Here is an 18,211-nt window from a genome sequence, read left to right as displayed (position 1 = left end):
AGATACACAGCTCAGCAGACAGTATCACACAGGAGAGGATTAGATACACGGCTCAGCAGTATCACACAGGAGAGGATTAGATACACAGCTCAGCAGGCAGTATCGCACAGGACAGGATTAGATACACAGCAGTGCACACATGCCGGGCAGGCTGCTGGCCATGAATGGGTTACAGTGCGGGGTTGGGGATGGGCTCAGGACGCTCCTCCTGGTGTGTGGGGCAGTGTGATGTGTGATGTGTTGTGTAGGAGCTGGGGGTGCTGGTCCTGGTGTCTGGAGGTAAGTCTTCTCTATCTCACCTTGTACATTATAGCCTTATAATGGGTGAGCTCCGCACCCTTGACGTCCTGGCAGGAGTATAACTCTCAGCGTGTACTCGGCTCCGCTGCTGGTTGTAGTTTCATTTTTTTAGTTTGAGCTGTAAACATGTGTCGGGGGCAGATGTGTCCTGTGCGGGGGTGTCCTGTGCGGGGGTGTCCAGTGCGGAGGTGTCCTGCGCGGGGGTGTCCTGCGCGGGGGTGTCCTGCGCGGGGGTGTCCAGTGCGGGGGTGTCCAGTGCGGAGGTGTCCTGCGCGGGGGTGTCCTGCGCGGGGGTGTCCTGCGCGGGGGTGTCCTGCGCGGGGGTGTCCTGCGCGGGGGTGTCACAGAAATGAGATATTTCTGGGGAATCAGGGAAAGTGTCGCTATAAGGGGGTCAGTATAAGTGTCGCCCGCTCGGCCCCCGGTGCCGGTTCTGGGGTTTGGGCTTTTGTAGCCCATGGACTTGTTATTACGGGCTGATGTGTAGGCAGTCGCCTCGATGGCGTCTATGTCCCGCTGGGTCTTCAATTCCGGAACCAAAAGCGACAAAATGGGTTCACTGATTTGTTATAAATCCGGTGTCCGTGTCGTGGGGCAAATTTTTCCGGTCATTTTTGTCTCTTTAGACGATTTCGTAAAAATGTCTGGGAAAGGAGTCTCCGGCTTTCTGCAGTTTCGGGGTGAAATGTTGGGAAGGTGTGAGTGTGAGCCGTGTAATCAGATTCGCCTCCTCCAGAGCCCGGTGTCTATATTTAGGAGACTTCCCCTTTGTGTGTAAATGAAGCGACTGATTCACGAGATTCATTATCACATGAAACGTCCAACGAGACAAATCTGTGTATACAGCGTCTGGAGACAGCTACTCCTCCCCACTCCCGCATACACACGCAGCCTCAGCAGGGTCTAACTAGTGTATCGGATATGGAGAGTGGAGCGACTACTGACCTATACCCCTGGCAATGGCTTATCTTATAGCCTTAAGGCCGATTTCATACAAGTATATCAGAGTATATAAGGCCGGAAACAGACGCAAGTCCAACGTTTAAGAATTGATGTTTTATCCCCATAACCCGGGATATTATTTCTCTCCAGAAAGGCATCCAGGCCTCTCCTGCACATGTACATAGAGTCCTCCATAACAACCTCCTGCACATGTACATAGAGTCCTCCATAACAACCTCCTGCACATGTACATAGAGTCCTCCATAACAACCTCCTGCACATGTACATAGAGTCCCCCATAACAACCTCCTGCACATGTACATAGAGTCCTCCATAACAACCTCCTGCACATGTACATAGAGTCCTCCATAACAACCTCCTGCACATGTACATAGAGTCCCCCATAACAACCTCCTGCACATGTACATAGAGTCCCCCATAACAACCTCCTGCACATGTACATAGAGTCCTCCATAACAACCTCCTGCACATGTACATAGAGTCCCCCATAACAACCTCCTGCACATGTACATAGAGTCCTCCATAACAACCTCCTGCACATGTACATAGAGTCCTCCATAACAACCTCCTGCACATGTACATAGAGTCCTCCATAACAACCTCCTGCACATGTACATAGAGTCCTCCATAACAACCTCCTGCACATGTACATAGTCCTCCATAACAACCTCCTGCACATGTACATAGAGTCCTCCATAACAACCTCCTGCACATGTACATAGAGTCCTCCATAACAACCTCCTGCACATGTACATAGAGTCCTCCATAACAACCTCCTGCACATGTACATAGAGTCCTCCATAACAACCTCCTGCACATGTACATAGAGTCCGCCATAACAACCTCCTGCACATGTACATAGAGTCCCCCATAACAACCTCCTGCACATGTACAGAGTCCTCCATAACAACCTCCTGCACATGTACAGAGTCCTCCATAACAACCTCCTGCACATGTACATAGAGTCCCCCATAACAACCTCCTGCACATGTACATAGAGTCCTCCATAACAACCTCCTGCACATGTACATAGAGACCGCCATAACAACCTCCTGCACATGTACATAGAGTCCTCCATAACAACCTCCTGCACATGTACATAGAGTCCTCCATAACAACCTCCTGCACATGTACATAGAGTCCGCCATAACAACCTCCTGCACATGTACATAGAGTCCTCCATAACAACCTCCTGCACATGTACATAGAGTCCTCCATAACAACCTCCTGCACATGTACATAGAGTCCTCCATAACAACCTCCTGCACATGTACATAGAGTCCGCCATAACAACCTCCTGCACATGTACATAGAGTCCGCCATAACAACCTCCTGCACATGTACATAGAGTCCTCCATAACAACCTCCTGCACATGTACATAGAGACCGCCATAACAACCTCCTGCACATGTACATAGAGTCCTCCATAACAACCTCCTGCACATGTACATAGAGTCCGCCATAACAACCTCCTGCACATGTACATAGAGTCCTCCATAACAACCTCCTGCACATGTACATAGAGTCCTCCATTACAACCTCCTGCACATGTACATAGAGTCCTCCATAACAACCTCCTGCACATGTACATAGAGTCCTCCATAACAATCTCCTGCACATGTACATAGAGTCCTCCATTACAACCTCCTGCACATGTACATAGAGTCCTCCATAACAACCTCCTGCACATGTACATAGAGTCCTCCATAACATCCTCCTGCACATGTACATAGAGTCCTCCATAACATCCTCCTGCACATGTACATAGAGTCCTCCATAACATCCTCCTGCACATGTACATAGAGTCCTCCATAACAATCTCCTGCACATGTACATAGAGTCCTCCATTACAACCTCCTGCACATGTACATAGAGTCCTCCATAACAACCTCCTGCACATGTACATAGAGTCCGCCATAACAACCTCCTGCACATGTACATAGAGTCCGCCATAACAACCTCCTGCACATGTACATAGAGTCCTCCATAACAATCTCCTGCACATGTACATAGAGTCCTCCATAACAACCTCCTGCACATGTACATAGAGTCCGCCATAACAACCTCCTGCACATGTACATAGAGACCGCCATAACAACCTCCTGCACATGTACATAGAGTCCTCCATAACAACCTCCTGCACATGTACATAGAGTCCGCCATAACAACCTCCTGCACATGTACATAGAGTCCTCCATAACAACCTCCTGCACATGTACATAGAGTCCTCCATAACAACCTCCTGCACATGTACATAGAGTCCGCCATAACAACCTCCTGCACATGTACATAGAGTCCTCCATAACAACCTCCTGACCATGTACATAGAGACCGCCATAACAACCTCCTGCACATGTACATAGAGTCCCCCATAACAACCTCCTGCACATGTACATAGAGTCCTCCATAACAACCTCCTGCACATGTACATAGAGTCCGCCATAACAACCTCCTGCACATGTACATAGAGTCCGCCATAACAACCTCCTGCACATGTACATAGAGTCCGCCATAACAACCTCCTGCACATGTACATAGAGTCCGCCATAACAACCTCCTGCACATGTACATAGAGTCCTCCATAACAACCTCCTGCACATGTACATAGAGTCCGCCATAACAACCTCCTGCACATGTACATAGAGTCCTCCATAACAACCTCCTGCACATGTACATAGAGTCCGCCATAACAACCTCCTGCACATGTACATAGAGTCCTCCATAACAACCTCCTGCACATGTACATAGAGTCCTCCATAACAACCTCCTGCACATGTACATAGAGTCCTCCATAACAACCTCCTGCACATGTACATAGAGTCCTCCATAACAACCTCCTGCACATGTACATAGAGTCCTCCATAACAACCTCCTGCACATGTACATAGAGTCCGCCATAACAACCTCCTGCACATGTACATAGAGTCCTCCATAACAACCTCCTGCACATGTACATAGAGTCCCCCATAACAACCTCCTGCACATGTACATAGAGACCGCCATAACAACCTCCTGCACATGTACATAGAGTCCGCCATAACAACCTCCTGCACATGTACATAGAGTCCTCCATAACAACCTCCTGCACATGTACATAGAGTCCTCCATAACAACCTCCTGCACATGTACATAGAGTCCTCCATAACAACCTCCTGCACATGTACATAGAGTCCTCCATAACAACCTCCTGCACATGTACATAGAGACCGCCATAACAACCTCCTGCACATGTACATAGAGTCCTCCATAACAACCTCCTGCACATGTACATAGAGTCCGCCATAACAACCTCCTGCACATGTACATAGAGTCCTCCATAACAACCTCCTGCACATGTACATAGAGTCCTCCATAACAACCTCCTGCACATGTACATAGAGTCCGCCATAACAACCTCCTGCACATGTACATAGAGTCCTCCATAACAACCTCCTGCACATGTACATAGAGTCCTCCATAACAACCTCCTGCACATGTACATAGAGTCCTCCATAACAACCTCCTGCACATGTACATAGAGTCCCCCATAACAACCTCCTGCACATGTACATAGAGACCGCCATAACAACCTCCTGCACATGTACATAGAGTCCGCCATAACAACCTCCTGCACATGTACATAGAGTCCGCCATAACAACCTCCTGCACATGTACATAGAGTCCTCCATAACAACCTCCTGCACATGTACATAGAGTCCTCCATAACAACCTCCTGCACATGTACATAGAGACCGCCATAACAACCTCCTGCACATGTACATAGAGTCCTCCATAACAACCTCCTGCACATGTACATAGAGACCGCCATAACAACCTCCTGCACATGTACATAGAGTCCGCCATAACAACCTCCTGCACATGTACATAGAGTCCTCCATAACAACCTCCTGCACATGTACATAGAGTCCTCCATAACAACCTCCTGCACATGTACATAGAGACCGCCATAACAACCTCCTGCACATGTACATAGAGTCCGCCATAACAACCTCCTGCACATGTACATAGAGTCCGCCATAACAACCTCCTGCACATGTACATAGAGTCCGCCATAACAACCTCCTGCACATGTACATAGAGTCCTCCATAACAACCTCCTGCACATGTACATAGAGTCCTCCATAACAACCTCCTGCACATGTACATAGAGACCGCCATAACAACCTCCTGCACATGTACATAGAGTCCGCCATAACAACCTCCTGCACATGTACATAGAGTCCGCCATAACAACCTCCTGCACATGTACATAGAGTCCTCCATAACAACCTCCTGCACATGTACATAGAGTCCGCCATAACAACCTCCTGCACATGTACATAGAGTCCTCCATAACAACCTCCTCCCCTCTAGGTGTAGAGGATGCCCCCTGTCTATGGTGGTGGTAGAACTTCCTCTCCTCTAGGTGTAGAGGATGCTCCCTGTCTATGGTGATGGTAGAACCTCCTCTCCTCTAGGTGTAGAGGATGCCCCCTGTCTATGGTGATGGTAGAACCTCCTCTCCTCTAGGTGTAGAGGATGCCCCCTGTCTATGGTGATGGTAGAACCTCCTCTCCTCTAGGTGTAGAGGATGCCCCCTGTCTATGGTGATGGTAGAACCTCCTCTCCTCTAGGTGTAGAGGATGTCCCCTGTCGATGGTGATGGTAGAACCTCCTCTCCTCTAGGTGTAGAGGATGTCCCCTGTCTATGGTGATGGTAGAACCTCCTCTCCTCTAGGTGTAGAGGATGCCCCCTGTCTATGGTGATGGTAGAACTGCCTCTCCTCTAGGTGTAGAGGATGCTCCCTGTCTATGGTGATGGTAGAACCTCCACTCCTCTAGGTGTAGAGGATGCCCCCTGTCTATGGTGATGGTAGAACCTCCTCTCCTCTAGGTGTAGAGGATGCTCCCTGTCTATGGTGATGGTAGAACCTCCTCTCCTCTAGGTGTAGAGGATGTCCCCTGTCTATGGTGATGGTAGAACCTCCTCTCCTCTAGGTGTAGAGGATGTCCCCTGTCTATGGTGATGGTAGAACCTCCTCTCCTCTAGGTGTAGAGGATGTCCCCTGTCTATGGTGATGGTAGATCCGCCTCTCCTCTAGGTGTAGAGGATGCCCCCTGTCTATGGTGATGGTAGAACCTCCTCTTCTCTAGGTGTAGAGGATGCCCCCTGTCTATGGTGATGGTAGAACCTCCTCTCCTCTAGGTGTAGAGGATGTCCCCTGTCTATGGTGATGGTAGAACCTCCTCTCCTCTAGGTGTAGAGGATGTCCCCTGTCTATGGTGATGGTAGAACCTCCTCTCCTCTAGGTGTAGAGGATGCCCCCTGTCTATGGTGATGGTAGAACCTCCTCTCCTCTAGGTGTAGAAGATGCTCCCTGTCTATGGTGATGGTAGAAACGCCTCTCCTCTAGGTGTAGAGGATGCCTCCTGTCTATGGTGATGGTAGAACTGCCTCTCCTCTAGGTGTAGAGGATGCCCCCTGTGTATGGTGATGGTAGAACCGCCTCTCCTCTAGGTGTAGAGGATGCCCCCTGTCTATGGTGATGGTAGAACTGCCTCTCCTCTAGGTGTAGAGGATGCCCCCTGTCTATGGTGATGGTAGAATCGCCTCTCCTCTAGGTGTAGAGGATGCCCCCTGTCTATGGTGATGGTAGAACCGCCTCTCCTCTAGGTGTAGAGGATGTCCCCTGTCTATGGTGATGGTAGAACCTCCTCTCCTCTAGGTGTAGAGGATGCCCCCTGTCTATGGTGATGGTAGAACCGCCTCTCCTCTAGGTGTAGAGGATGCCCCCTGTCTATGGTGATGGTAGAACCTCCACTCCTCTAGGTGTAGAGGATGCCCCCTGTCTATGGTGATGGTAGAACCTCCTCTCCTCTAGGTGTAGAGGATGCCCCCTGTCTATGGTGATGGTAGAACCTCCTCTCCTCTAGGTGTAGAGGATGTCCCCTGTCTATGGTGATGGTAGAACCTCCTCTCCTCTAGGTGTAGAGGATGTCCCCTGTCTATGGTGATGGTAGAACCTCCTCTCCTCTAGGTGTAGAGGATGTCCCCTGTCTATGGTGATGGTAGATCCGCCTCTCCTCTAGGTGTAGAGGATGCCCCCTGTCTATGGTGATGGTAGAACCTCCTCTCCTCTAGGTGTAGAGGATGTCCCCTGTCTATGGTGATGGTAGAACCTCCTCTCCTCTAGGTGTAGAGGATGCCCCCTGTCTATGGTGATGGTAGAACCTCCTCTTCTCTAGGTGTAGAGGATGCCCCCTGTCTATGGTGATGGTAGAACCGCCTCTCCTCTAGGTGTAGAGGATGCCCCCTGTCTATGGTGATGGTAGAACCTCCTCTCCTCTAGGTGTAGAGGATGCCCCCTGTCTATGGTGATGGTAGAACCTCCTCTCCTCTAGGTGTAGAGGATGCCCCCTGTCTATGGTGATGGTAGAGCTGCCTCTCCTCTAGGTGTAGAGGATGCCCCCTGTCTATGATGATGGTAGAATCTTCTCTCCTCTAGGTGTAGAGGATGCCCTCTGCCTATGGTGATGGTAGAACCTCCTCTCCTCTAGGTGTAGAGGATGCCCCATGTCTATGGTGATGGTAGAACCTCATCTCCTCTAGGTGTAGAGGATGTCCCCTGTCTATGGTGATGGTAGAACTTCCTCTCCTCTAGGTTTAGAGGATGCCCCCTGTCTATGGTGATGGTAGAGCCTCCTCTCCTCTAGGTGTAGAGGATGTCCACTGTCTATGGTGATGGTAGAACCTCCTCTCCTCTAGGTGTAGAGGATGCCCACTGTCTATGGTGATGGTAGAACCTCCTCTCCTCTAGGTGTAGAGGATGTCCCTGTCTATGGTGATGGTAGAACCTCCTCTCCTCTAGGTGTAGAGGATGCCCCCTGTCTATGGTGATGGTAGAGCCTCCTCTCCTCTAGGTGTAGAGGATGTCCCTGTCTATAGTGATGGTAGAACCGCCTCTCCTCTAGGTGTAGAGGATGCCTCCTGTCTATGGTGATGGTAGAACCTCCTCTCCTCTAGGTGTAGAGGATGCCCCCTGCCTATGGTGATGGTAGGACCTCCTCTCCTCTAGGTGTAGAGGATGCCCCCTGTCTATTATGGTAGAACCACCTCTCCTCTAGGTGTAGAGGATGTCCCCTGTCTATGGTGATGGTAGAACCACCTCTCCTCTAGGTGTAGAGGATGTCCCCTGTCTATGGTGATGGTAGAACCTCCTCTCCTCTAGGTGTAGAGGATGCCCCCTGTCTATTATGGTAGAACCGCCTCTCCTCTAGGTGTAGAGGATGCCCCCTGTCTATGGTGATGGTAGAACCTCCTCTCCTCTAGGTGTAGAGGATGCCCCCTGTCTATGGTGATGGTAGAACCTCCTCTCCTCTAGGTGTAGAGGATGCCACCTCTCTATGGTAATGGTAGAATTTCCTCTCCTCTAGGTGTAGAAGATGCCCCCTGTCTATGGTGATGGTAGAACCTCCTCTCCTCTAGGTGTAGAGGATGCCCCCTGTCTATGGTGATGGTAGAACCTCCTCTCCTCTAGGTGTAGAGGATGTCCCCTGTCTATGGTGATGGTAGAACTTCCTCTCCTCTAGGCGTAGAGGATGTCCCCGGTCTATGGCGATGGTAGAACTTCCTCTCCTCTAGGTGTAGAGGATGCCCCCTGTCTCTGGTGATGGTAGAACCTCCTCTCCTCTAGGTGTAGAGGATGCCCCCTGTCTATGGTGATGGTAGAACCTCCTCCCCTCTCGGTGTAGAGGATGCCCCCTGTCTATGGTGATGGTAGAACCTCCTCCCCTCTCGGTGTAGAGGATGCCCCCTGTCTATGATGATGGTAGAATCTCCTACCCTCTAGGTGTAGAGGATGCCCCCTGTCTATGGTGATGGTAGAACCTCCTCACCTCTAGGTGCAGAGGATGCCCCCTGTCTATGGTGATGGTAGAACCTCCTCTCCTCTAGGTGTAGAGGATGCCCCCTGTCTATGATAATGGTAGAACCTCCTACCCTCTAGGTGTAGAGGATGCCCCCTGTCTATGGTGATGGTAGAACCTCCTCCCCTCTCGGCGTAGAGGATACCCCCTGTCTATGGTGATGGCAGAACTTCCTCTCCATCCACCAATACCCCCAAGTCCTTTTCAGCTGCAGTTTTACCAAGTAATTGACTGTTTAGAACATAATTATACTTTTTGTTTCCATGGCCCACGTGCTTAACTTTACATTTATCTACATTAAACCTCATCAACTATTTCTCTGCCCACTCCTCAAGCTTCCACAAATCCCTCTGTAAAGCTAAACTATCAGCCTCAGTATTTATTACTTTACACAGCTTAGTATCATCTGCAAATATTGAAACTTGACTGTGTAAACCGACTACGAGGTCATTAATAAAAATATTAAAAAGAAGTGGCCCCAATACTGACCCCTGTGGCCTCCACTGGTAACATCAGCCCAATCTGAGAATGTGCCATTAATGACCACCCTCTGTTTTCTATCACTAAGCCAATTACTTACCCAAATACACAGATTTTTCCCTAGTCCCAGCAGTCGCATTTTATGTACCAACCTTTTATGTGGCACGGTGTCAACTCTAACAAACCCCTCAGATATCTTCCCCACAACAGAAGTTACACGGGTCTGTAGTTTCCAGGATCGCTTTTTGATCCTTTTTTGTATATTGGTACCACATTTGCTATGCGCCAGTCCTGTGGAACATAACCAGTCCTCAGGGAATCTTCAAATATTAAAAATAACGGTCTGTCTATCACCGTACATAGTTCATGCAGAACCCGGGGGTGTATGCCATCTGGCCCTGGTGATTTATCTATCTTAGTGGTTGCGAGGCGGCGCCGTACCTCTTCCTGGGTTAAACTGTTGACATTCCAAAAAGAATTTACATTATTCCTCATTGTGTCTTCCACCAGGGGAATTTCCTGGGTAAAGACAGTTGAGAAGACGACATTCAGTAGATTGGCCCTTTCCTCATCTCCTTCCACCATGACCCCCATGTTATTCCTAAGGGGACCCACACTCTCTGTTTAGTTTCTTATCATTTATACTTATCATTTATATACTTGAAAAATAATTTTTGCTCTCCCTGACAATTTTTCTCTCAGCCTCTATTTTTTTTCCGGTCTTTATCTGCTTTTTACAGGATTTATTTTTCTCTCTATAATCCTGTAATGCCTCATCGCTACCTTCACGTTTTAGCACCTTTATCGCCTTATCTTTCTCGCTTATTGCTTTCCTTACAAGACTAGTTACCACATTGGCTTTTTCTTGTTGCTCTAATGCTTTTCCCATATGGTATGTGTTTCTCACAGGATTTTTTTAGAATATATGAGAAAATGGGGGGGGGGGTTGTCTTTGAGAACAATGTCCCAGTCTATTCCTATAAGGTCTTACCTTAGTTTCTGAAAATTTGCCCTCCTGAAGTTTAGAGTGTTGGTTGCCCCTCCACTAAAGCTTTTAGTAAAGCATAATACAAAATCAATGATATTATGATCACTATTCCCCAGGTTCCCCCCAACCTGTAATTTTGGTACCCTGTCAGGACTGTTGGTTAGGATAAGGTCCAGCAGTGCCCCCCCCCCTCTTGTTGGCTCCAGGACTAGTTGCAACAGGTAAGAGGAGGAGTGAGCAGTGCATACCGCCGGGCTCTAGAGAGGAGGAGTGAGCAGTGCATACCGCCGGGCTCTAGAGAGGAGGAGTGAGCAGTGCATATGGCCGGGCTCTAGAGAGGAGGAGTGAGCAGTGCATACGGCCGGTCTCTGTAGAGAGGAGGAGTGAGCAGAGAATACGGCCGGGCTCTGGAGAGAGGAGGAGTGAGCAGTGCATACGGCCGGGCTCTGGAGAGAGGAGGAGTGAGCAGTGCATACGGCCGGGCTCTGGAGAGAGGAGGAGTGAGCAGTGCATACGGCCGGGCTCTGGAGAGAGGAGGAGTGAGCAGTGCATACGGCCGGGCTCTGGAGAGAGGAGGAGTGAGCAGTGCATACGGCCGGGCTCTGGAGAGAGGAGGAGTGAGCAGTGCATACGGCCGGGCTCTGGAGAGAGGAGGAGTGAGCAGTGCATACGCCCGGGCTCTGGAGAGAGGAGGAGTGAGCAGTGCATACGGCCGGGCTCTGGAGAGAGGAGGAGTGAGCAGTGCATACGGCCGGGCTCTGGAGAGAGGAGGAGTGAGCAGTGCATACGGCCGGGCTCTGGAGAGAGGAGGAGTGAGCAGTGCATACGGCCGGGCTCTGGAGAGAGGAGGAGTGAGCAGTGCATACGGCCGGGCTCTGGAGAGAGGAGGAGTGAGCAGTGCATACGGCCGGGCTCTGGAGAGAGGAGGAGTGAGCAGTGCATACGGCCGGGCTCTGGAGAGAGGAGGAGTGAGCAGTGCATACGGCCGGGCTCTAGAGAGGAGGAGTGAGCAGTGGACCCGCTGTAGGGGGAAATATAGAGCTTGCTATGGTACAGTATGGTGCCCAATACGTCCATACATATGGTTGGACGTATTGCCCATTGAAATGCATGTGGCTGTATGCTACCTGAACCGAAACAGTAAATATATTCGGTCGTGTGAAAGGGGACGAAGATTTCAGAATGATAACACTGATCATGGTTGATCCTTCATTTGCCCAGGCATCGTCTGTCCTAATTTCCGTAAAATCTCCTGATTACTTTCTTAGGTTGTAGAGCAGAGCATGGAGATGTGGTGAAGTGCAGAAAAATTTATAGAAACTACATAAAAGTGGGGGTGTTCAGGGTGGTTTAGGGGAACGAGACCTTTATTGTCTTGGGTAGTGACAAATTTGGTATCTATGGAATAACACAGCTGGGTAGTGGGATCTGTTATGTCCTAATCTACAGTTTTTGGTGGGTTAAGACTGAACTGAGAATGGCTTTGGGCCACCAGACTGAGATGATCGGAAAAATTTGTCTTTTGGCTGATCAATAAATCCCATAGAGGTAAATTTGAGTTACGGTAGAGGGCGTTATGAAGACTGTGTATCTTATTACCTCAGTAACTCGGACCACCTCATTGTGGATGAGACACCCACAGAGGCCCTCAGTCTCCATTACCGTCTTAGAGATAGACCCTTGTAAGCGGGTTGTCATCTCTTCTCCTTTAGGGACCCGGAGACTTGGACTGGTTCTCTTGTGTGCCAGTCCAAATCCTGATCTGCCTTTAGTATGTAACCATGGCCGGTAGCCCTGACTTATGGATGGTCCATTTATGGACTTCTAGTAGAGCCAGTCACCCCCACCCCAGGTCCCGCAGATCTGGGCCTTGTCTTGGTGCCCACACCGTGACTGCGAGGTGTGACCATTTCTGTCACTTCTGCAGGTGGAGCAGAACTTCTGTGACGGAGATATTTTCGGCCTTGTCTCGTCTTTCTAGGACGCACCGCGGTGTCATCTAATATGTTCCCATAGTCTGTGCTAATAATACTCAGGGGACCTTTGTGCTGCCATTTACCCTTGGTCGGTTTGCCCCAGAGGTGTGCAGGTTGCTAAGTCCTCATCCTCAGTGTGGTGTGTGCATGTTTGTTGGTGGGTGACAACTTATGGCTGACAAACAGGCATTTCAGGTTTTGCTTTCACACTCCGGGGGCCGTGTCATCCGCTGATGCATTCTTGTCGCTCACTCCAAATTCTTTTGAATGACTTTTACCGGCAAAGAAAAGGTTAATCCCGGGGGCGTAACTAAGTTATGGTCATGCAGTACAGGAGACTGGTGGGTTACCTACTGTATATCGGGGGGAGGGGTGAGACTCAAACAACAGGATATGAGACAAATTATATAATAACAGAAGTATAAATAACAGGGGGCGGGGCTGTGACTACCTCGACCCATGAGGCTGGGTCTTTTTTGTTTTTTCACTTCTTCTGATCAAGGCTCAGGTTGGCTGACATCTTCCCTTCTTCTCAGTTGTAGGCACCTGGCTCGAGATTAAGATGATGCCCCCGACTTTTACACACCACAAACCTAACGCTGAAAACATGACGATGTGATTCTGTGTCCCAGCCTGGTTCATGAGGGATCCATGATAATGAATTCTGAGAGGTAAGTGCTCCCACATAGTAGAGGTGTCCTGATGACTAAAGGCAGGCCAAGGGGTTACATTATGACTAGGGGCAGCCCGAGGGTTCCCCCCTATAGAAAGGGCAGCCCGAGGGTTCCCCCCGTTGAAAGGGCAGTCAAAGGTTTCCTGCTATAGAAAGGGCAGTCCGAGGGTTCCCCCCTGTCAAAAGGGCAGTCCAGAAAAATTCTGAAGGCTTCTATGATAAGGGCATATCTGCAGCGGCCGCTCCTCAGACTCCTCACAGGTTCCTGATCAGAAAGTTATACACAGAACAAAATTCTGGAAAGTGAGGATTACCAGGAGAGACAGTAAATCTACGTAAGCAGCCGCAGATTCCTCCGTAAGCCGCGCTGCTGCACACGCAGATTATTTTCCAGGGGCTCAGTCCTGCATCCTGGAACACAGTCATTCATTACAGGTGGATCAGCCAGACTTCCCAGGGCTCTTAGTCCTCCCGTCTCTGGTCTAGGGCTCTTTGCCAAAAATCTCAAGAGGTTTGAAAGTGAGAGTTTAAGTGGGCAGGAGGTAGGCCTATGGTATGTGCCAGCTTGGTGTTACCTGGAGGCGGCTATCCAGACTGCTGCAGGGTGTAGGTGCAGCGCAGGGTCCCATGTGATCATCCCAAACTGATATACACACAGGCAGAACAACTGGATTGGGATACAACAAAAAGGGGCCTCGCGACTCTTCCCCGGTGGTGGGTGTCAGGGACAGTATAGCCATAGCCTAACAGGAGATAAAGCTCTGCCCGAGAAGTTGACTTGATTTATTTCTATTTTCTTTTAGAACAAGAAGATGTGAAGGAACCAGTAATGTGTCACCTCGACGGGCGATGGTTGGTGATTCTCCTCCTACTCCTTGCAGTAGACGGTATGTGTCAGTCACTATGTGACATCAGTCCAGATGGGACATTTGTCAACTGCAAAGGAGAAGGTCTGACTGATGTGCCTCAGGACTTGTCAGAAGATCTGGAATATCTGGACTTGTCCTATAATAAAATCACAGAACTGAAACCTGACAGCTTTTCTCGATACCCGAAGTTAGATACCCTCAACCTCAGCTACAATAACATATCCAGCGTATCGAATGGGTCATTTAACGCCAACCTGCTGCTGAGAAACTTGAGTCTCTTCAATAACTCGCTCCAGGAGATACCAGCTTCATCCCTGGAACCACTCACAGTTTTGGAAATCCTCGACTTGTCCAATAATTTCTACACGCTGCCCACACTGGGGAAAGAGTTCTGCAATCTGGTGAATTTGAAAGTTTTGTCTATTGGAGGTCCTCTGGTGTCAAAGATTCAAAGAATGGACTTGGCCAATCTCCAGAATATCAGTCTGCAGAGGTTTGCCTTGAAATCAAAGTCTAGTTTGGACTCTTACGAGCCTGGGGCTTTCTCCGTGCTGAACACCAATGAGTTCTGGTGGGACATCGCTCTGGACGGTAATCCCCTTTTACTGATTGATATGTTAAAGGACTTGGCAGGGAAAAAGCTCAGCACTCTACGTTTCCGAAACTTGTTTGAGTTTTCTTACTACGAAGGCTTTTTAGATATATTCTCTTTTTTGCCTGACATCATTCTAAACAATCTGGTCTTCTACAGAGGGAAATTTAATGAGAATCTTCTCCGATTGGTCTTGCAGAACGTTCAGGTTTCTAAGATAGAAAATGTTCTGCTGCTTTCTATAGATTTTGCTCGTTCTCTAAATGCCAATAAGACAGATGTTACCATTGATAATTTGGCTCTGCAGAACCTGGTCATACAGGACGTCACTAACCCGGATATTCTGAGGTTCGACTGGACTTTTACTTGGTTCAGCAAAGTCACCTACCTGAGCATCATCAATGTCAACTTCAACTTTGTTCCCTGTGATGCCTGGGATCAGATGGCGAATGTTATCACCTTGAACATATCTAATAACCGGCTATTTTCCAGGTATCTGTACAACCTTTTGTGTAAGGACAATGTGCTACCGAACATTGAGAACTTCAACATTAGTAATAACCAATTACACAGTCTGGAGACCATCGCAGAACTGACCGCAAACTGGCCAAAGCTCAAGCAGCTGGACCTTGCGGATAACATGATCGGAAGCATCAACGAGACTTGTCAGTGGAGAGCTGATATCAAAATCCTAATCTTACGGAACAATATCCTCACAGTGGACGTGTTCCGCTGCTTGCCCTTGACTCTGGAATATTTGGACATGTCTAATTCCCAGCTGGATCGATTGAATATGCATTATTTCGACAAAGCTACAAATTTAACTGAGCTCATTCTAAGAAATAACAGAATTAAGTTTATCCCGACGGGTTGGAACAGCGCTAACCTCCGAGTCTTGGCACTGGAGGGTAACTCCTTTGGAGTCATTGATCAAGGTTCTTTCCAAGACTTGGATGAGCTGAAGGAACTAACTGCTGGGAACAATCCTTATCATTGCACATGTGAGCTCCATGCCTTTATAACCGAGACTATTACTAAGAAGTCCTTGTCTCTGCCGGACTGGCCGGACAACTACTACTGCTATCATCCACAACACCTGGTCGATACCAAGATTGAATACTACAGCCCCGGGAGGCTGGAGTGTGACGTCGGCTTGGTGGTGGCTCTCTCCGTCTCGGTGACCGCTTTTGTTGTCATCGTCATCATGCTACTTTGCTATAAATTTGATGTCTTATGGTATTTGAGAGCAACTTGTCAGATAATTCAATCCAAATACCGGTCCAAGGATGGTCAAGAGACAAGGGACTATGTCTATCATGCCTTCATCTCCTATAGCTACTCTGATGCAGAGTGGGTGAGAGGAGTGTTACTGCCTCGCCTCGAGAACGCCAACCCACCCTACAGAGTTTGCATCCATGAAAGAGACTTCCTCCCCGGGAAATGGATTATTGACAACATCATAGAGAACATCGAGAATAGCCGCAAGATCATCTTTGTGTTGTCTCACAACTTTGTCAACAGTGAATGGTGTAACTACGAGCTTTACTTCGCCCATCAGAGGGCCGTCGGCCATGCCTTCGAAGATGTCATTCTGGTGGTCAAGGAAAACGTCACCATGGAGGACTTGCCAAAAAGGTTCTGCAGGCTGAAAAAACTGCTGAGCACTAAAACCTATCTTGAGTGGCCTTTGGAGGAGAACCGGCAACCGTTCTTTTGGGTTCAGCTCAAGAGCATCTTGGGTAAAGGCAGCAAAAGTGTTTCCGGGCAAGATGACTTTACATTGGTGAATGAGACTGTCACAGACAATAGTTCAGAGGAACCTTTACCTATGACCACAAAAACAGACCTCAACCCCCCTGGTAGATGAAGCTACGTCAGGGGGCCGGGACGCTGGTTTTAGTGAGCTCCACTTTTAAATGTCATTTTATAGGTCAATTCTACGTAAAAGTTTTATACTTCAGTCACATCCAAAGCTGCATTCACAATGCAGGTCTCTTTTCAAGGAGATCTCAGATTGTTGTTGGCCAGGAGGTACCTTTGGCTGACTCTTCCATACCAATGCATGCTCTAGAAATTAATCAGGCGGATGAAATTTGGCTTCCCAGTCCTTTATCAGGGACAAATTGGAAGGCTTAAACCCAGATATTTCAAATCCGCATGTAATGGTCTGATGAGGGTGCTACACTGCACATCTAGGGGCCATTGTAAACGGAGGGTTTGGATGTGAAGTGTTGGGCTGGATTTAGCAGCCAAATCTCGAACAGCTCCATTTAGTTCAGCTATACTGGGTTCAGTCTGGTAAATCTGACCAACACATCACTTGTTGGAGCATTGTGGGAGAATATTATGCACATTTGTGAATGCAGCTTTGGATGTGATTGGAGTACTATACGTGATGTGGAATGTGGAGCTGGGCTGTGGGTTTCCTAGAGTGAATGTATCTTGTATCTACTGTGAATTAACATTATAATACCTCTATAACGAGTGCCAGCACAGCTATGCCCCGTAAGGATGAATTCATATACTGTAAGTCATTATTGTACACCTTGGGCACAGTTTGGTATCTGGTTTTGGATATGGATTTGTCATAGACGAAATCCAATGACCAATCCATATGTAAGACTTTTATGCTGGTGTCAAATGTCTCGTATATAAATTTCAGCCTAAATGTATTTTCTGAAAAATCTGATTAATAAGGCAGGTGGGGATGAAGAGTGACACGGTACTCGGGTGACTAGAGATGCAATAGTGAACATCATGCCCCATGGTAAGGACAGGACTGCGCCTAATCCAAGCGCAGAATTGTCCATGAGTTTCTGAGCTTTATTAATCAGATTTTTCTACTAGTAAATATGTCAGGAGAACCTCAAGGAGTCATTCACCTCAAAGATTTTATTATTCTCTATCTGTGGAAAGTTACAAGCACTGGGGGGTGGGGGGTCATCATATCTGGACATTTTATAATGGTGTTATATATATTTTATACAGTATTTTACCTAAATATGAAGGAACCTGTCTCTGTGCATTGTGGGAGTCTGATAAAGTTGACCATGAAGGATGTAGAGGATGATGGCGACGTTCAGAACTACAGAGCAGGGATATGAAGGACAAAGCTTCCTACTTTGCACGTGCTGGATATATTATCTGCTGTTACGTGTTTATAATAATGGTTATCTTTTATAAATAACGAGAAAATCCTCTACGCACTATGTCGTCTTTTTGGTTGGATGGGAAGTTGGTTCCTAAGTACATTTCAAACATTACATATGGACTAAGACGATAAAGATTTTTAAGATCTCTCGATTAGCTAGGTCTGCCATCTATGGTTGATTAGCTAGGTCTGCCATCTATGGTTGATTAGCTAGGTCTGCCATCTATGGTTGATTAGCTAGGTCTGCCATCTATGGTTGATTAGCTAGGTCTGCCATCTATGGTTGATTAGCTAGGTCTGCCATCTATGGTTGA

At 48.3% G+C, this 18,211-nt stretch overlaps 1 protein-coding gene across 1 annotated transcript; it reads left to right on the top strand.

Annotated features, from left to right (window-relative positions):
- The first annotated feature begins 197 nt into the window (after positions 1-197).
- LOC140069172 (toll-like receptor 2) lies at positions 198-17,948 on the top strand. Its single transcript, XM_072114558.1, has 3 exons — positions 198-279; positions 13,149-13,283; positions 14,089-17,948. The coding sequence occupies exon 3, from the start codon at positions 14,115-14,117 to the stop codon at positions 16,611-16,613; it is 2,499 nt and encodes an 832-aa protein (XP_071970659.1). The 5' UTR covers positions 198-279; positions 13,149-13,283; positions 14,089-14,114; the 3' UTR covers positions 16,614-17,948.
- The last annotated feature ends 263 nt before the right edge of the window (positions 17,949-18,211 follow it).

Source organism: Engystomops pustulosus, chromosome 7 (assembly GCF_040894005.1).
Source record: "Engystomops pustulosus chromosome 7, aEngPut4.maternal, whole genome shotgun sequence".
Taxonomy (NCBI): domain Eukaryota; kingdom Metazoa; phylum Chordata; class Amphibia; order Anura; family Leptodactylidae; genus Engystomops; species Engystomops pustulosus.
Note: the sequence above shows the minus strand (reverse complement) of the source record. Positions and strands in the feature narration are given on the sequence as shown.

What these genes read in the sequence shown, in the direction of transcription:
- LOC140069172 (XM_072114558.1), top strand. Translation starts at nt 14,115, where the DNA reads ATGTGTCACCTCGACGGGCGATGGTTGGTGATTCTCCTCCTACTCCTT.